Source organism: Condylura cristata, unplaced genomic scaffold, assembly GCF_000260355.1.
Source record: "Condylura cristata isolate star-nosed mole 26May11 unplaced genomic scaffold, ConCri1.0 scaffold00013, whole genome shotgun sequence".
In the NCBI taxonomy this organism is placed as follows: domain Eukaryota; kingdom Metazoa; phylum Chordata; class Mammalia; order Eulipotyphla; family Talpidae; genus Condylura; species Condylura cristata.
The window spans coordinates 20,612,911-20,627,503 of record NW_004567114.1 but is presented as its reverse complement, the minus strand read 5'-3'; the positions used below and the strand labels follow the sequence as shown (position 1 = coordinate 20,627,503).

General features: G+C 43.8%; 1 protein-coding gene across 1 annotated transcript in view; it reads right to left on the bottom strand.

Moving 5' to 3' along the window:
- The window catches only part of TMED10 (transmembrane emp24-like trafficking protein 10 (yeast)), a 33,748-nt gene extending 24,270 nt beyond the window's left edge, over positions 1–9,478 (bottom strand). Inside the window, exon 1 of the mRNA XM_004681683.2 lies at positions 9,216–9,478. Coding sequence (XP_004681740.1) covers positions 9,216–9,437 — 222 coding nt within the window. The 5' untranslated portion in view covers positions 9,438–9,478. The remainder of the gene's footprint in view (positions 1–9,215) is intronic.
- Between the last annotated feature and the right edge of the window lie 5,115 nt (positions 9,479–14,593).

The following is a 14,593-nucleotide window of genomic DNA, read 5'->3' as shown; positions in this document are numbered from 1 at the left end:
AACAAGCGAGAGGAAGATGACAGTCCCTACCAACTTCTGCAGAAACTCACTCCCACGGTGGCTGAGGCTGAGTAAACAAACCCCTCTCTGTAAGTGTGGGCACCACGTGCTGACTGCCTTCCAAAGGAGGAATCTGACGAACTACCTCAGAGAGAGCTATCAACAGTGAGAAATCACGTTACCAGCATGTTCCCTTGACAAGTTGTGATGAAAAGGGCACTCTACCTGTGGTCTTCCTCACTCAAACCCATAACCCCAATTTTATCATGGGAAAGACCAAACCCCAACAAATAGGCATCCTATAAGATACGTGACCAGTATGCCTCACAGCTCACAAAGTCACTGTAAACAACTGAAGTCGGATAAGTTGTCATAATCTAGAGGAGCCATGGGTCATGACTAAATGTCCCATATCCAGGACGGCATCCTGAACAGAAAAAACAGGACATAGGTCAAGACTACGGAAACCCGACTAAAGTACGGACTGCAGAGGATAGGACAGAGCAACACTGGCTTGTTCACTGTGACAAATGTACTACACTAAAGAAAGATGCTAACAATGGGGAAACTGTGGGGCACTGACACTGCTCTTCTGTAAACTAAAACACTTCTAAATGATTAACTTGAGGTCACACACACACACATATCCAGATTCTCAGGACATCTGTAGTCTCCTTGGAGTCAGTGCAAGCAAACAAACATTTTCATGTACTCCTTACGAGGCATATACAAATAATTTCAAGCAGGCATCCCTACTCCTGTAAAATGGCGTATGACCCACCAGGAGAGGCAGATGGGTCCTCCTACTGGCCCAGGTTGCACATTACTTCCACTGCTTAAATCAGCCTCATAACCAACAGTTAAGAACATGTGAAAACAAAAACTAAAGTTTTTCCAGAAATGCTCCCACAGCAACAAGAGCAACAGCTTTAGCATAGCTGGGGAAAAGTGGAGATGTCATTTCCTTCCAACAGGCTCACGCCTGCACTATCTTCCTCAGGTTTAGATCAGTCTGGGCACAAAACTGAGTGCATATACATTATTTTAAGGCTAACTATCAACCTTGTATCTCCTGAATGACTAATTCAGTAATTTACCAACAGTTAAGTCCCTTGTAGACCTGTTCTATACATTGAATAAAAAATGAACAAATGAACTGAAACAGAGACATGTACCCTTTCTCCCTCTGAGTGACAGTGTAGCAGTGTAGTTAGACTGAGGTTCCAAATCTCAGCCTGCATTCAAAGTATGCCTCTTACTAGCTATGAAGATTGGGAATGTGCTTCAACTTCTCTGGGTCCATTAAAATAAGGGCAATAGTGTCAACTTTATGAGGTTACTGTATTCAATTTAATATAAAGGGTCTAGAACAGTGTGACACATACAGCAAGAAAAAATGTTACTATCACGCTCTTTATCATCGTTAGCATTGTTGTTTGTAACTGTTAGTGATAACTCCAAACTCCATAAACACTCAATTCACGAACCACACTTCCAAACCAACAGTGCCGAAGGATCATCGTAGATAAAGTAAACACAGAGATGATTAAGGGGAAAAAAGAAGTAAACTCTCAGGAAAACAACAGCAAGGTGTAGGAACTGAAGGATTATAAATGCCTTGTTGCTAACAAGAACAGTAAGAAATTCAAGATGATTCCGGCACTTCCTATATATATTTTTAAACCCAATTGGTAATATACATTGAAGGAGCCCAACATTAGGTGTGGAGGGCAAAGAAGAGAGACTGTGCACACACACAAATGCATGCACACGCACACACACACAAAAGGATCAAAGGCTATGGGTCTATTTGCTTTATTTGTAAGACAGTGAATCCCAACTCATGGGGGTCTATTACAGGAAGATATCAAGAAGTAGAAAGAACACCAAATCACTGAAGATGCTGTAGCTTTGGATTAGAAAATACCTAACAAGTCACCACTGTTCTAAGACATGAGGAACACAACAATGCAAAGCCCACAGCTCTCTTTAATGGACAGGAAATGAATTTGCCCAGATCTTTTAAACAAGATCACATCCAAAATCTGTCAACCACATTACCAAAATGGGAGGATCACATCTAGATTTTACCCAGAACAAAGTCAAGCTCAGAAAGACCATAGGCAGCATTTAGCAACACTGAATTCTTGCAATTCCCCAACACAATTCAGCAAAGAAGTATGGCTTAAGCTAAAATATGATCAAGGAGCTGGGAGGCTCTTTGTATAGAAGTGCGGAAAACTAGAAATGGAAACTTTCCAGGCACTGGCATGACAATGGATAGACAGGCTCCTGCTTCTGTCAGCCTTTGCTACATTAACTTAACACAGGCAGTCCTCATGCTGGGGGGAGAGGGGTGGGAGTTAGAGGAAGAAAAGGGAGAAAGAGGGAGGGGAAGGAGAAGGAAAGACCAGTTGCTGCCCTAACAATAATACTGCGGGGGTGAAGCCAGATCAAATGTTTTTTTTCATACTGTTCCAAAGTTATTTACGGTAAAACCCTCCAGCATGATCCTTCCAGGCACAAATAAGGCCTTGTTCTTTCCTAACAACCAGTCCCTTGATTTCCCACACGTTATGTTGAACAATGAGGTTGGGGGGCACAGGATAAAGCAGATGACATCAACCTCCCTCAAGTCGGAGGCTTGTTTGGGAGTCCAAATTCTGGTCTGCGGCCAGCTGGCTGACTTCACAGAGGCTTCTACTGTCCTAGCTGCCAGGCTGCGTACGCATACGTGGGCAATGGCTCAGGACCAACCACCAGTCAGCAACTCACACAAGAACTCGCACAGAAGTCACAGCATCCCACTAGGTTACCTTTATAAATTCGTTCCACTTCCCTAGAAACTAGGCTCAGTTCTCAGAAGTCACCATAAGACAAGCTCTAAGCAGCCTCCAACTCTAGATCAGTTTAACGCAGACAAGGTTGTGGATAACTGTTTATTGAGATGTTTAAATGAAGAAACATACAGTTTAGTTTCAATGGAAAAGGAAACACTAAGGTTTAAATTAAAGCTAGACGTTTCACATTTAATGCAGAAAAACCCCTCAACTTCAATACTTTTCAACAGTCTTCTATGCTAAACTATTTACTGACCTGTTTCTTACCCACTGGACAATACACAGATTGAATGTAAATGATACAGAGCTAGTTTTCCTCACAGAAAAAGATCAGCCCTTAGAAGAGATTATCAGTAATGTTAACTGAAATATAATTGTTCCAAATAAAATTATCTCAAAACTACAGCATATACACTTTCTTCATACAGCTTTTAGTGGAGAAGAAAGGCTATAAGAAAAGGGTAGCCCCAATTGCCAAGATGATGCTTCTTAGTTTTCAGGCTTAAATTTTTCTTTTTCTTATTAATACGGTATTTATTTGGCTTCCCCACGAGCTCACCTTTCCCAAGGAGAGGTACAGGGAAAGGTACAGAGCAGGTGAAACATGAGAGAAACAACTAAGGGACATGGAGACAGTTTCTTCCCATGGCGAAAGAATGAGAAAGGCCACCATCAGAGAAAAGGGCCCCTGACCCCTCAGAGGGCCAAGCCCAGAATGGGTGGGAGAAGAGCTGTGGCTTCAGAGAAAGAAGGTTCCTGGCATAACCATTGATGAGGCTCCCGAACACAAACCCCTCTCGCCCCGAGCCAGACCCCTACGGTGGCAGCCTCAGCCCCAGCGAACTTGGCTGCTGAGTGGCTGTCCCTTGAAAGGGCGCTGGCTTGGGAGCTGTGGCAGGCACCAGCAAGTTCAGAGAACACCATCCTGCCACGTTTCATCTGCCAGTGTCCCCAGGGGGTTCAGCACCACAGCAGTGATCACCTCTGCAGCTGAGAGGTGCTCCTGATCAAGGAGGAAGTAGAGATGAATGTGGTACAGGCATACATTTTCAGGGGATGAGGGGATATAGCAGGAAAAGCTGCTCCCAGTGCAGAGAGGACAGGGTTCAAGCTTAAATTGTGACCAGTATATGACTCAAGGCACATTCCTGAAGTGACCTGTCTGGCTTTCTCATCTGTGAGGAAAGATCAGGAGTATAACTGGGAATATGAGCCAAATAATCTCATTTAGCAAAATTAATTAATCAGCATTAGCACTTTTGAAAAATGTCAGCTCATTAGATTATTTGGAAGAAGATGAAAAAATACTTATAAATGACTTACATTATTGCCATCAGGATTTTCTTTCCTATCTAGTGATAATTATGACAACTCCCAACAATTTTATTTTTCTCTTTCTGCAATCTATTTCCAAAGTATTACCGTTAGGTAACAATTCATTTCAAGCCTTAAAATTAATCCATCCTCCAATTTGCACTATTAGCAATCATCCTAAATAATAAATGGTGCGGAACCCATTAAATTATCATGATTTAGTTTTAATGAAAATGTGTTTCTTTTCCATTCAAAAATCAACAGTGAGATGCTGAGCTTTTATAACAGCCTTTTATTAGACTTGACCTAACAAAGAATGATCTAGAGTCATCATATGAATGATGAGTTGATTCTACCACCCTTCAATTTGGTGCAAACAAAAATTCTTTACTTACACTATCAGCCTGGTTTAGTTCCTTTCATGGAATGGCAGCGAAGGGTGACCCGAGGTGGACTCCAGTGGAAACCTCAACACAAACCAGCACCTTAGTACCAGCTGAGGTGCCTTGGGAACAGCACACACCGTCTTCGTTTCTCTCTGTTCAGAGAGGCCTCCCCTAAGCACTCAAATGCTCTTTACACCAGCAATCTCTTACAGTACTACCTGAAACTGCATTCCTCCCATTTTTTTGGGTCTTTGTTTCCCAGTGGAGCTCAAGCACCTTGTCCACTGCTCATCCTCATGTCCCCAAGTAGGTTTGGCACGTACAAAATATCGAATAAGGATCTGTTCATTTGGGGATATCACAAACAAAATATTCAGAAATCCACTCAACAAAATATTCACCTGTGTGTCACTGTAAGTACACAACACAAGATTCAGATTTGCAGTTCAATTTTCAAATAAGAGGTAATGGATGTAAGCACATGGAAGGGGGATAAAAACAAACACTGTCCCAGGTTAAAAGAGAATTGTATCCTTGGCCCTCCCTGGTGGCGCAGCGGGTTAAAGCACTGCACTGAGAAGCTAACGCCACTTCCGCATGAGTTCAAATCCCGCCTGCCCCGGAGGAGACCACATGGCGAGGCAGACCTCTCCTGACCCGCCCTCTGCTCCCCTCAGCAGTGTACTTCGTCGATCTGCCTGTTCTGCTCCCCGCTCTGTCTCTGGTGAAGCCTCTCACTGCCCCTGAGCCTCTGGCCTGTACCCCAGTTCTGTATGTACAAATAAATAAATCTTTAAAAAAAAAAAAAAAAGAGAGAGAGAATTGTATCCAAAGAACTGTTAGTTTACTATGGCTTGAGTGGGGGAGTAGGAAGGTGGAAAGGTTAGGACTGCCAATTTATGTATTCACTCACTCCTTCTAATGAATGAAGTCCTACTATGTTCCCGGCAGTACATTACACAAAGGTGTGTCAATGACACACGATCTCTTCTCAAGGAGTATAGTGTATCTGAGACAGATGACCACACAACTAGGACGCAGAGTAATATATGGTAACATAGATACACTCATGAAGCATTAAGGTACCCCTAGACACCTAGACAGAAAGATGGAGCAGTCAACCAAGGCATGCAGTCACAAAAATCCTTCTAAGACAAACAGCTGCTTTCAGAACAACAACTAAATGCCAAGTCTGTCGGCCAAGTTTTGCACTACAGAAGTCTTCAATTCTCCTGACTTCAACCTAAACCATGGGCTGCCTGAACCAGGGGTGAACATGGGACCAAAGAGAAGACAATCAGTAGGTTGTTCAAACACAGAGAATGTGGCCTAGGATATAAAAAGGAGCTGAGCCCATCAGATTCTGCTCTCAGGAGTTGCACTGCATATGCTGAAATGATACATAAAATCCTTGAGGCATAGTCTGGGCCAGGAATGGTCAGAATTTGAGAGAAAGCAGAACTAAGTGAAGTGAACAGACACCATGAAAAATAGTTACAAACCCTACTAAAGGGGTTGGAGGGGTTGGTCAAGCACACAAGTGTGTATTGTAGATACATAGTTATGTGTATGCAGTGTACATCTGATTTTAAAGGACACCCAGACTGTGGTCTCTAAAACAGCATTCCCACAAAAAGGAGTCAGAACTCCTTGGAGCAACAGCTGCTTCCAGATCAGGGGCTGGACATACGAGAGATCAGTCTTTGTTCCACAAAAGAGAAAGATTTAAAGATAATATACTACTGACTTTGAAGATGGAAACAAGGGGGTCACCAGTCAAATAATACAGCTGTCTCTCAGAGGCGGAAAAGGGGAGGAAACAGAATCTCCCCTGGCCTCTGAAAGCACAGCCCTGCTCACACCTTCATGAACAAAGTCTATTTCTTACATATATCTGGTCCTCATCCTTGGTTCCAGTTCACAGCCCCTAAAAGTCTTGGAATTTCCTAAGTGTTGAGAATGAGAAACTATCTCTTGTATTGTTAATGATGACTTCTCAAGAGGTGTCTAAAGATGGCGGCTGTAAGTTACGCTAGGACAGTTGGGACTGGAGCTTGCCCAGGCCTCTGGAGGAAGAGGGGCTAGAGGCCGAGTTCCCTTGCCACAGCCAAGAAGAAACAAGGATGGCAAGATCCAGATACCCTTGAATCTAGGTAATACACAGACAAAAGACTCACTGTACTATTCTCTATAAAACTGAACACAAACAAATGTCAAAACCAATTTGAATTAGTTACATTTAGAAACCAGGAACTTTCACATCAAAATTGGGATTTATGAATTCACTTAAAAAATCAGAGGAGGGGGCCCTCCCTGTTGGCCCAACGGGTTAAAGCGCAGCACTGTAAGCCAGCCATAGCTGCTTCAGTGTGAGTTCAACCCCCGCCCTGAGGTGAACTACATGGCGTAGAGGACCTCTCCTGACCCACCCCCTGCACCCCTCTGCAATGTACTTTGCTGATCTGCCTGTTCTGCTCCCCACCATCTTTGGTGAATCCTCTTACTGCCCCTGCACCTCTGGCCTGTACCCCAGTTCTGTATGCATAAAATAAATTTCAAAAAAAAAAGAAAAAAGAAAAAAGAGATTGGAGGCCAGAGCCACAAATATTAAAAAAAATCAGATGTGGGGCCCTCCCTGGTGGCACAACAGGTTAAGACACAGCACTGCAAGCTAGCCTCAGCTACTTCAGTGCAAATTTGATCCCTGGCCCTGGAGGTGATCCACGTGGCATGGCAGACCTCTCATGTATCGCCCGCTGCTCCCCTCACTAGTGTATTTCATCTTATTTGCCTGTGTTCCTCACCATGTCTCTGGTGAATCCTCTCACAGTCCCTGCATCTATGGCCTCTACCACAGTTCTTGTATGCACAAATATATCTTTAAAGAAAATCAGATGCCGCAGTACGACCATATGACAAATCTAATTAAGAGCTGAGTACTGGTTACTCAGTCGGAACACTTTTCTCCACTTGGGATTATCCACCACTTATCACCACTGCTGTTTTTCTTAAACCTAGCCCCGCTTATTCATTTATGATATTTTGGGTGTAAGACCCCAGGAGTAAGAAGTCCCATTATGCTGGTTAGTGACAAGGGAACAGAGGTAGCAAAACGCTGTATGTAGTTGGGCAGGTTCTTGCTGTTGAGGTCCTATCAGCAGCCTTAGGTACAGATTTAATTCCCAGAAGGTTATGGCAAGCTAAGGTTTCTGTATTTAGTATGAAACAGATGCAAGACAGTATGCTAGACATTCTGGGAAATATGAACACGAAAATAATTCCCACGCCTGGGTTACTAACAGTCTAATAAGATGACAAGAAATAAATGTTAAGTAGTTACAAGTAGATATTTATAAGGTGAAAGTAAGCCAGTTTAAGGTTCTGTTCAGGGTGGCTCATATGTAAAATGCAAAGTGGGGGATAAGAAAATCAATGAAACTTTAAGTATAGGTGAGGAAGAGCATTACATAGCATTCTGGGAAATGGAGATGACAGTAAAGTCTCTTTAATTGCTCAAATTCTGATTCTGCACACCCTTTGAAGACACAAGACCCTCTAACAGCCCTATCTAAGCCTCTGAAATTAGACCATCACAGCTTTCGTGGCCAGACAAGTTTGATACCTGAAGAGAATAAAAAGTTAGGCCACTGAGCAATAGCCCTACAAATATATAGTTTATATCGCCCGAATAAAGTACATATAAACTGCATCTGTTAACACTCTTGGGTTTCTATACCTTACACATAACCTATGGGCTTATTACAGAAGTCTATGAAAAGGCCATTTTTGTAACAAGAGTGTTTATATGAATAAGATTAATTAAAATACAATCAAACCTTGACTAATTATATTGGTGTTTCAAAGATCTGACTTGGTCACCTGAACCGCAAACCGTGGCACTGTGTTAACAGTTGCCACGATCCAAGAATATCGGTGAAGTTTATGTAACATTTCCAGACTGGTGGTATCAGAAAGAAAAGTCAAGAGTGAGTAACCAAGACCAGCCCAACAGACGACTTCAATCGATCACAGGAATTTCAAATAAAAAGTAGAGCATAAGATTGCAGTACTTTTCCTTCACCTTACTTCACTCCTAACTAAGACTCAGTTCCCTCTCAGACGCTTATCAGTTTATCCTACTACTCTGAGCCTCAGATTCCCCAGACCTGCTGTATAGGGTGGTGTACGAACTAAACGGTGCCGTACGTCAGGTACACACAGCTAACACTCAATAAATAATAAGTTTTATTAGTCACAGTAAGCTTCAGTGCCTCCAAGATTATCCTGCCGGTGCCTTAAGACGACAAACCCTGAAAACACCCATCATTAAAAGACTTTTTTGAAGAGCCAAGTTCAAAGTACCTACGACCTAAACAGGTCTCGAGCAGTGACAGCAACCCAAAGGTGGGGCCGCAACGGCTCAGGAGTCATCCTGTCCACCAAAGCCTCGCGGTCCTTTTCTGGGATCCCCAGCACGGGTACTCAGCCCCGCCCCGAAAACGCCGACGGACAACATGCAAGGGCGGACTCGACGGCGAGCTCTTCGAAGTCGCGGGAGGCGAAGGCTCCTTCCAAGCCTCCGCCCGCCAGATCCACCATCCCTCCCCTCGATCCTCGGCCTCACGGCCTACGCCTGCGGCTTTCCCTCCTCGCCCCGCACCACCCAGGGCCGCACCTTGAGGTGGGTGCGCAGGCCGCCAGCGCCCCCAGACTGGTCGGTGATCTCGTACGAGCCCGTCACCAGCAGGTCCTTGTGGATCTCCTCGCGGAGGCACTTGCGGGAGTTAACGGGCAGATGGAAGGAGATGGCGAGGACCGAGCTGGGGCCGAGGAGTAAAAGCAGCAACGCTAACGGGCAAGGGCCACGCTGGGCTAGAGGGCCAGACAAACCAAACATGGTGCCGGAGACTGTTCACCACCCCGGGCCTCCACCGCGCCGGAACCGGGAGGGCCCACGTGACTCACCTGTGACCGACCAATCCTGTCGGCGCCATCTTGGTAACTGGCAGATAGAGGAAGACTAGATCGTAAATCTCTTGAAAGGGAAGAAAGTCTACGGTACCACGTTGTACCTACAAAGTAAAGTGGCAGGTAATCTATCCTAGGGTTTTACTGCAAAAGTTTCGCTTTTTGTAGAGATTAGTGAGCGCTCGGTCGGCCATGGCAAGTATGGGCAGCTCTGGAAGTAGTTTCTGTTTAACTTCCGGAAGCAGTGCCGGGCAATTTTGAAGTCAGTGATACCATAGCAACCTGGCCCCAATAGGAAACAGCCACAAGTTCCTTTCTGGGGCCCGCCCACCGCGGGGCGGGGACGTGACGAAGGCTTGGGCCCTGGGCACCTTCCCTTGTAGGTGACCACCGGGACGGAGCAGTGGCTGGGAAAAACCGAGCGGCCTAGCGGAGCGACTGTGTTTTGACTGTCCGGCCGGCGGGGGCCGGCACCTAAGAGAAGGGGTAGCGGTCACCCGGTGAATCTGATCTGGGCAAACGTTCAGTTCAGGCTCCTGAGCAGGGTCTTAGGCTGCAGGAACTTTGCTTTCGGGTGTGCGGCGTCTTTAGTGAGTGAACCTTGAGCGTCTACTGTGCTTGGTAGTCAAACTATATTTGGATTTTGTATTTAAATAGGATAAAACAGTGTTTTAGTCCAGTCTGGGAGATGGACATCATACGGGTTTACCAGACAGCCATTTTAGTGAAAGAAAATATTTGTGTGTTTTGAGCACATTAAGGACCAACATTTTTTAAAAAATGTTTTGAACTGAGGTAATAACACTGGCTTACATTATTGTTGCTATTCTGGAAGTCCAGGATCCCCACCCCGCACACCCCCACATCAAGTCACCCTGGTCCACCGCCGTGGGCCCCTAACCTCTTTGTGCTCCCTTACCTCATTGTTTTCATTCCTCTCCCACCTTCTCTTCGGGATACTTATAATCAGCTTCAGGGATTAGTTTTTAAGCTTGTCTTTATTTGACCCTTCGTTTGCTTTCTCTGTGTTCCACATAGAAGGGACACAATCTGGTATTTATGGTTCTCTTTCTGACTTATTTCACTGAGAACAATCCCTTCCAGCTACATCTGTTTACTGCAAATGGCGTGAGTTTATCTTATTTTGATTGCTGAGTAACATTCCATTGTGTACATACCACATCATCTCTATCCACGCATCTGTTTTGGTGCATAGGTTGTTTCTGTAGTTTGATTAGTAGTGCTGGCATAAACACGGGAGTGCAAGTTTTCTTTTGAATTAGTATTGTTTAATTTTCCAGCTAGATGTCCAGGAATGGGATTACTAATCTCTGGCAGGTCCTTTTTTTAGTGTTTTGAGACGTTCACCTGTTTTCCATTTGTGCTGGATCAGACTGCATTCCCTCTAACAGTGTAGGAAGGTTCCCTTTCCTCCACATTCTCACTAGCACTTGTTTCTGGGCTTTTCCATGCGGGCCCTTCTAATTATTGTGAGTTGAGATCTCATTGTTGTTTTGACTTTGCATTTCCCTGATAACTGATGATGAACAGTTTTCATTGTGCCTGTTTTCTGTCTTCTTTGGGGAAGTGCCTTCTTAGCTCTGCTGCCCATTTTTTGATTGGGTTGTTTTCTTTTTGTTGAGTTGTATGGGTTCTTTTTAGATTTTTAAAAAATTATTCCTTTATTGTAAAATATTTACTTTGTAGGTCGAGATTGGGAGGGGGTGGAGGTTGAGAGGATTCACCAGAGACAGAGTGGGGAGCAGAACAGGCAGATCCACTGAAATATACTGCAGACCTGAGCAGTAGCTGAGACCCATGTGGGTTGTTAGCTCCCTGGCAGGGGATAGAACTCAGGCTGCTTCATCACAGAGGGTTATTGAGGTGGTTGTGCTGAGACTTAGACACTAGGCCATCAAGGGAGGCCCCTCTTTGTAGATTTTTTTTTTTTTTTAAGATTTATTTATTTGTGCATACAGAACTGGAGTACAGGCCAGAGGCTCATGGGTGGCGAGAGGCTTCACCAGAGACAGAGTGGGGAGCAGAACAGTCAGATCCACGAAGTACACTGCTGAGGGGAGCAGGAGGCAGGTCAGGAGAGGTCTGCCACGCCATGTGGTCACCTCGGGGCAGGCAGGGATGGAACTCATGCGGAAGTGGCTTTAGCTTCTTAGTGCTGTGCTTTAACCCGCTGCGCCACCAGGGAGGGCCCCTCTTTGTAGATTTTTAAATCAGCCTCTTGTAGAAATATGGTGACTGCACAGACACTTTAAGGATCAGATTAATTAGTCTGTAGTAAGCAGATTTACACAATAATCATTCATGCTTTCATTTAACAGATTATTGAGTAGTTAGTATATGTTAGACACTATAGCATGCATGTATTCCAGTGTGTTTATTGATGGAGCAAGTATTCAGTACCGAAGAAAAGATGATGAAAAAGGAATACAAAACAGTCAATGTTTGTGCTCATTATCCAGTTTGATTAATGTTTATTGAGTATCTACAGAAATACCCAGAAGATGGACTATCTTAGTAATGTAAATGATTGCCTTGCATTTATAACTCCTTTCAGTTCACCAGTCCATTTTGCTGGAACTGAAGTCGCACAAACAAAACAAGAACAAACATAAGGGAGTTGTAAAACACTAAAAATTTGACAAATGTCATAATTATTTTATGAGGTGTTCTCTTAGGAACACTTGATTTGATTATTTTATCCCCGATCTAAGATAAGATTGCTGATTTACTCCTTACAGCCCTAATCATTTGCATTGGCCTTTTCCCTGCCAAGGCAGGTAATCAGTACAGTTATCTAACTCACTGTTCAGTCCTGAGTCTCTGCTGACCATCAGCAAGAGATACGCATTCCATGAAATGACTGGTTTTTTCCTTTACATTTTCATGGTATTTACATGGTAGCTCAATAGACTTTAAATATTTTGTGTATACATTAATTATCCCACTTAAAAATTCATGTGATATAGGGTGGGCAGGTTGTCATTGTATAAATGAAGAAATTCATAGCTTCAGAGAGATCAAAGAACTTTGGTATTCTGAATCCCATAGTTTCAAAGTGACAAAGTCAGTCTCAGGACCTTCTTCAGGATGGTGCTATTATTATTATTTTAAAGATGAAGAAACTGAGATTCAGAGTTATTTTTCCAAAGTCACAGTTCTCACATCTTGTCTTGTCCTATATTCTTGCTTTTTGTGGTCCTCAACTCTTTTCTGTCCCTCTTTCGTTCTTTCTATTTTTCCCCTTAGCACTGACCATTATCTAATATAGCATACACTTTTACTTGTCATATCTACTTTTCTGTCTCCCAAATTAAATTATCTCTTTTGGGAGGGGCAGGGATTTTGTCTCTTTAGTAACTTCTGAATCTGAAGTAGTGCCTGGCATTTAGCACAATAAAGGTTCAGTGAAAATTGATTCCATAGGTCCAGCACAAGGCCTAAGAGCAAATCCTTTCCATTCTTAGCTGTTTTCACACAGATTTATTTAGTTGATACCATATCAGTTCACCAGCAGCATCCATAATTTTTTTTTATTTGAAAATGTATTCTTGTTCTCATTTTAAAGACATGGTGGGGAGGGGGGGATTTCTTCCCTCTAGAGTAGGTAGTCTTAGGAACCCACACTTTTAACTGCATTTGCCTTAAAAAAGCACAATTTAAAAAAAATAAAAGCACCATTTGACTTGGGGGTGGGGTAGAAAGACCCCATTCTGAATTGGAAAGCAAGTGGGAAGTGATCCACAACTGCAGCAAATTATTCTCCCTTGCCAAAAATCCCATCCCATCCTCCTGAAACAACCTCAGCCAGACCCATCTCAGATTCATGATGTCCCCAGAGCCTCTTGATGCCAAGAGACTTTACAAGGTCACACCCTTCACCCAATCTATCCCTCAGCCACAAGTTACTCAACCTTTTGTTTGTATAAGAGGCAGCATGTTTAAAACACACCTCACAGACAGTGAATCAGAAGCTCTTATTTTAAAATCTGCATTTGTAACAAGTTTGCTGGGAGATTCTGTGGTTAGGAGTCCTTGGAAGTGCTTTGGCCCTTACAACGCCTTGTTTAACCCAACTGATCCTCCAGTGTGGCTTGAGGCTCCCCAGTTCCAAAGCCAAAGCAGTCAGATGCCTAACTTCAGTGTCTCTGCCCATTCACGTGTACAGTCCCACTCACAGTGTGTATTTAAATAGCTAAGACAAGATGGGTTCTGTGAAGATACAAAAGACCCTTATGGAAAGCAGCCTGGCTATATTTGTCATGTTTGACCTGGAGAGTGAGTCCTCTAAGTTTCAAAGTCCCCCAGACCCTGTTCTTAGACTATCTGGGTGATCTCATCCAGCCCCATGACTTAAAATGCATCCATTAGCTGTTAACTCCCAACTGTGGATCTCTAGGCCTGACCTCTCCCCTAAACTCCAGAGTCTGTATCAGGCTCCCTACTTAACATATCTACTTGGCTGACTAATAAGCAACTCATCCTTAACTCTTGATTTCCCCTCTACCCCTGCTCCCAAATCTGCTTCTTCCCCCTCTACTTCTTCACTGAGACCATCCTTGTTTCCTCTTTCTCTTACCGCCTCTCTACACAGAGCCAGTTCATCAGCAAATCCTGTGTCCTAAATATATGCCAACCAGTTTCTCGTCTCTAAGCTAGGGGTCAGCAAACTGCTGCCCAGGAAGGAGGCCAGAGCCAGCAAACAACCTCCTGTTTCGTATAGCCCAAAGGCTAAGTATAGTTTTCACATCTTTTAGAGGGTTGTTAAAAAAGAAAGAGGGTGAGGAACAGGAAAGGAGAGGAAGAGGAGACAAGTGTGTGACAGAGAGCATATGTGGCTCATAAAACCTAAAATATTTACTCTCTCAGCCTTTCCAGAAAATGTTTGCTTTTCTCACCTAGTCAAGATACTGGTCTCCCTCCTGGCGTCTCTGCTTCCCTTCTTTCCCCTCTATAAACATGCTCTAGCAAGTCTTATGTAAATCAGATCAATCAGAATAAAGCCCAAATATCTTACCACAACCAAGAAGGCTCTTGTGGTCTGACTGCTGTCTACCTCTCTAATTC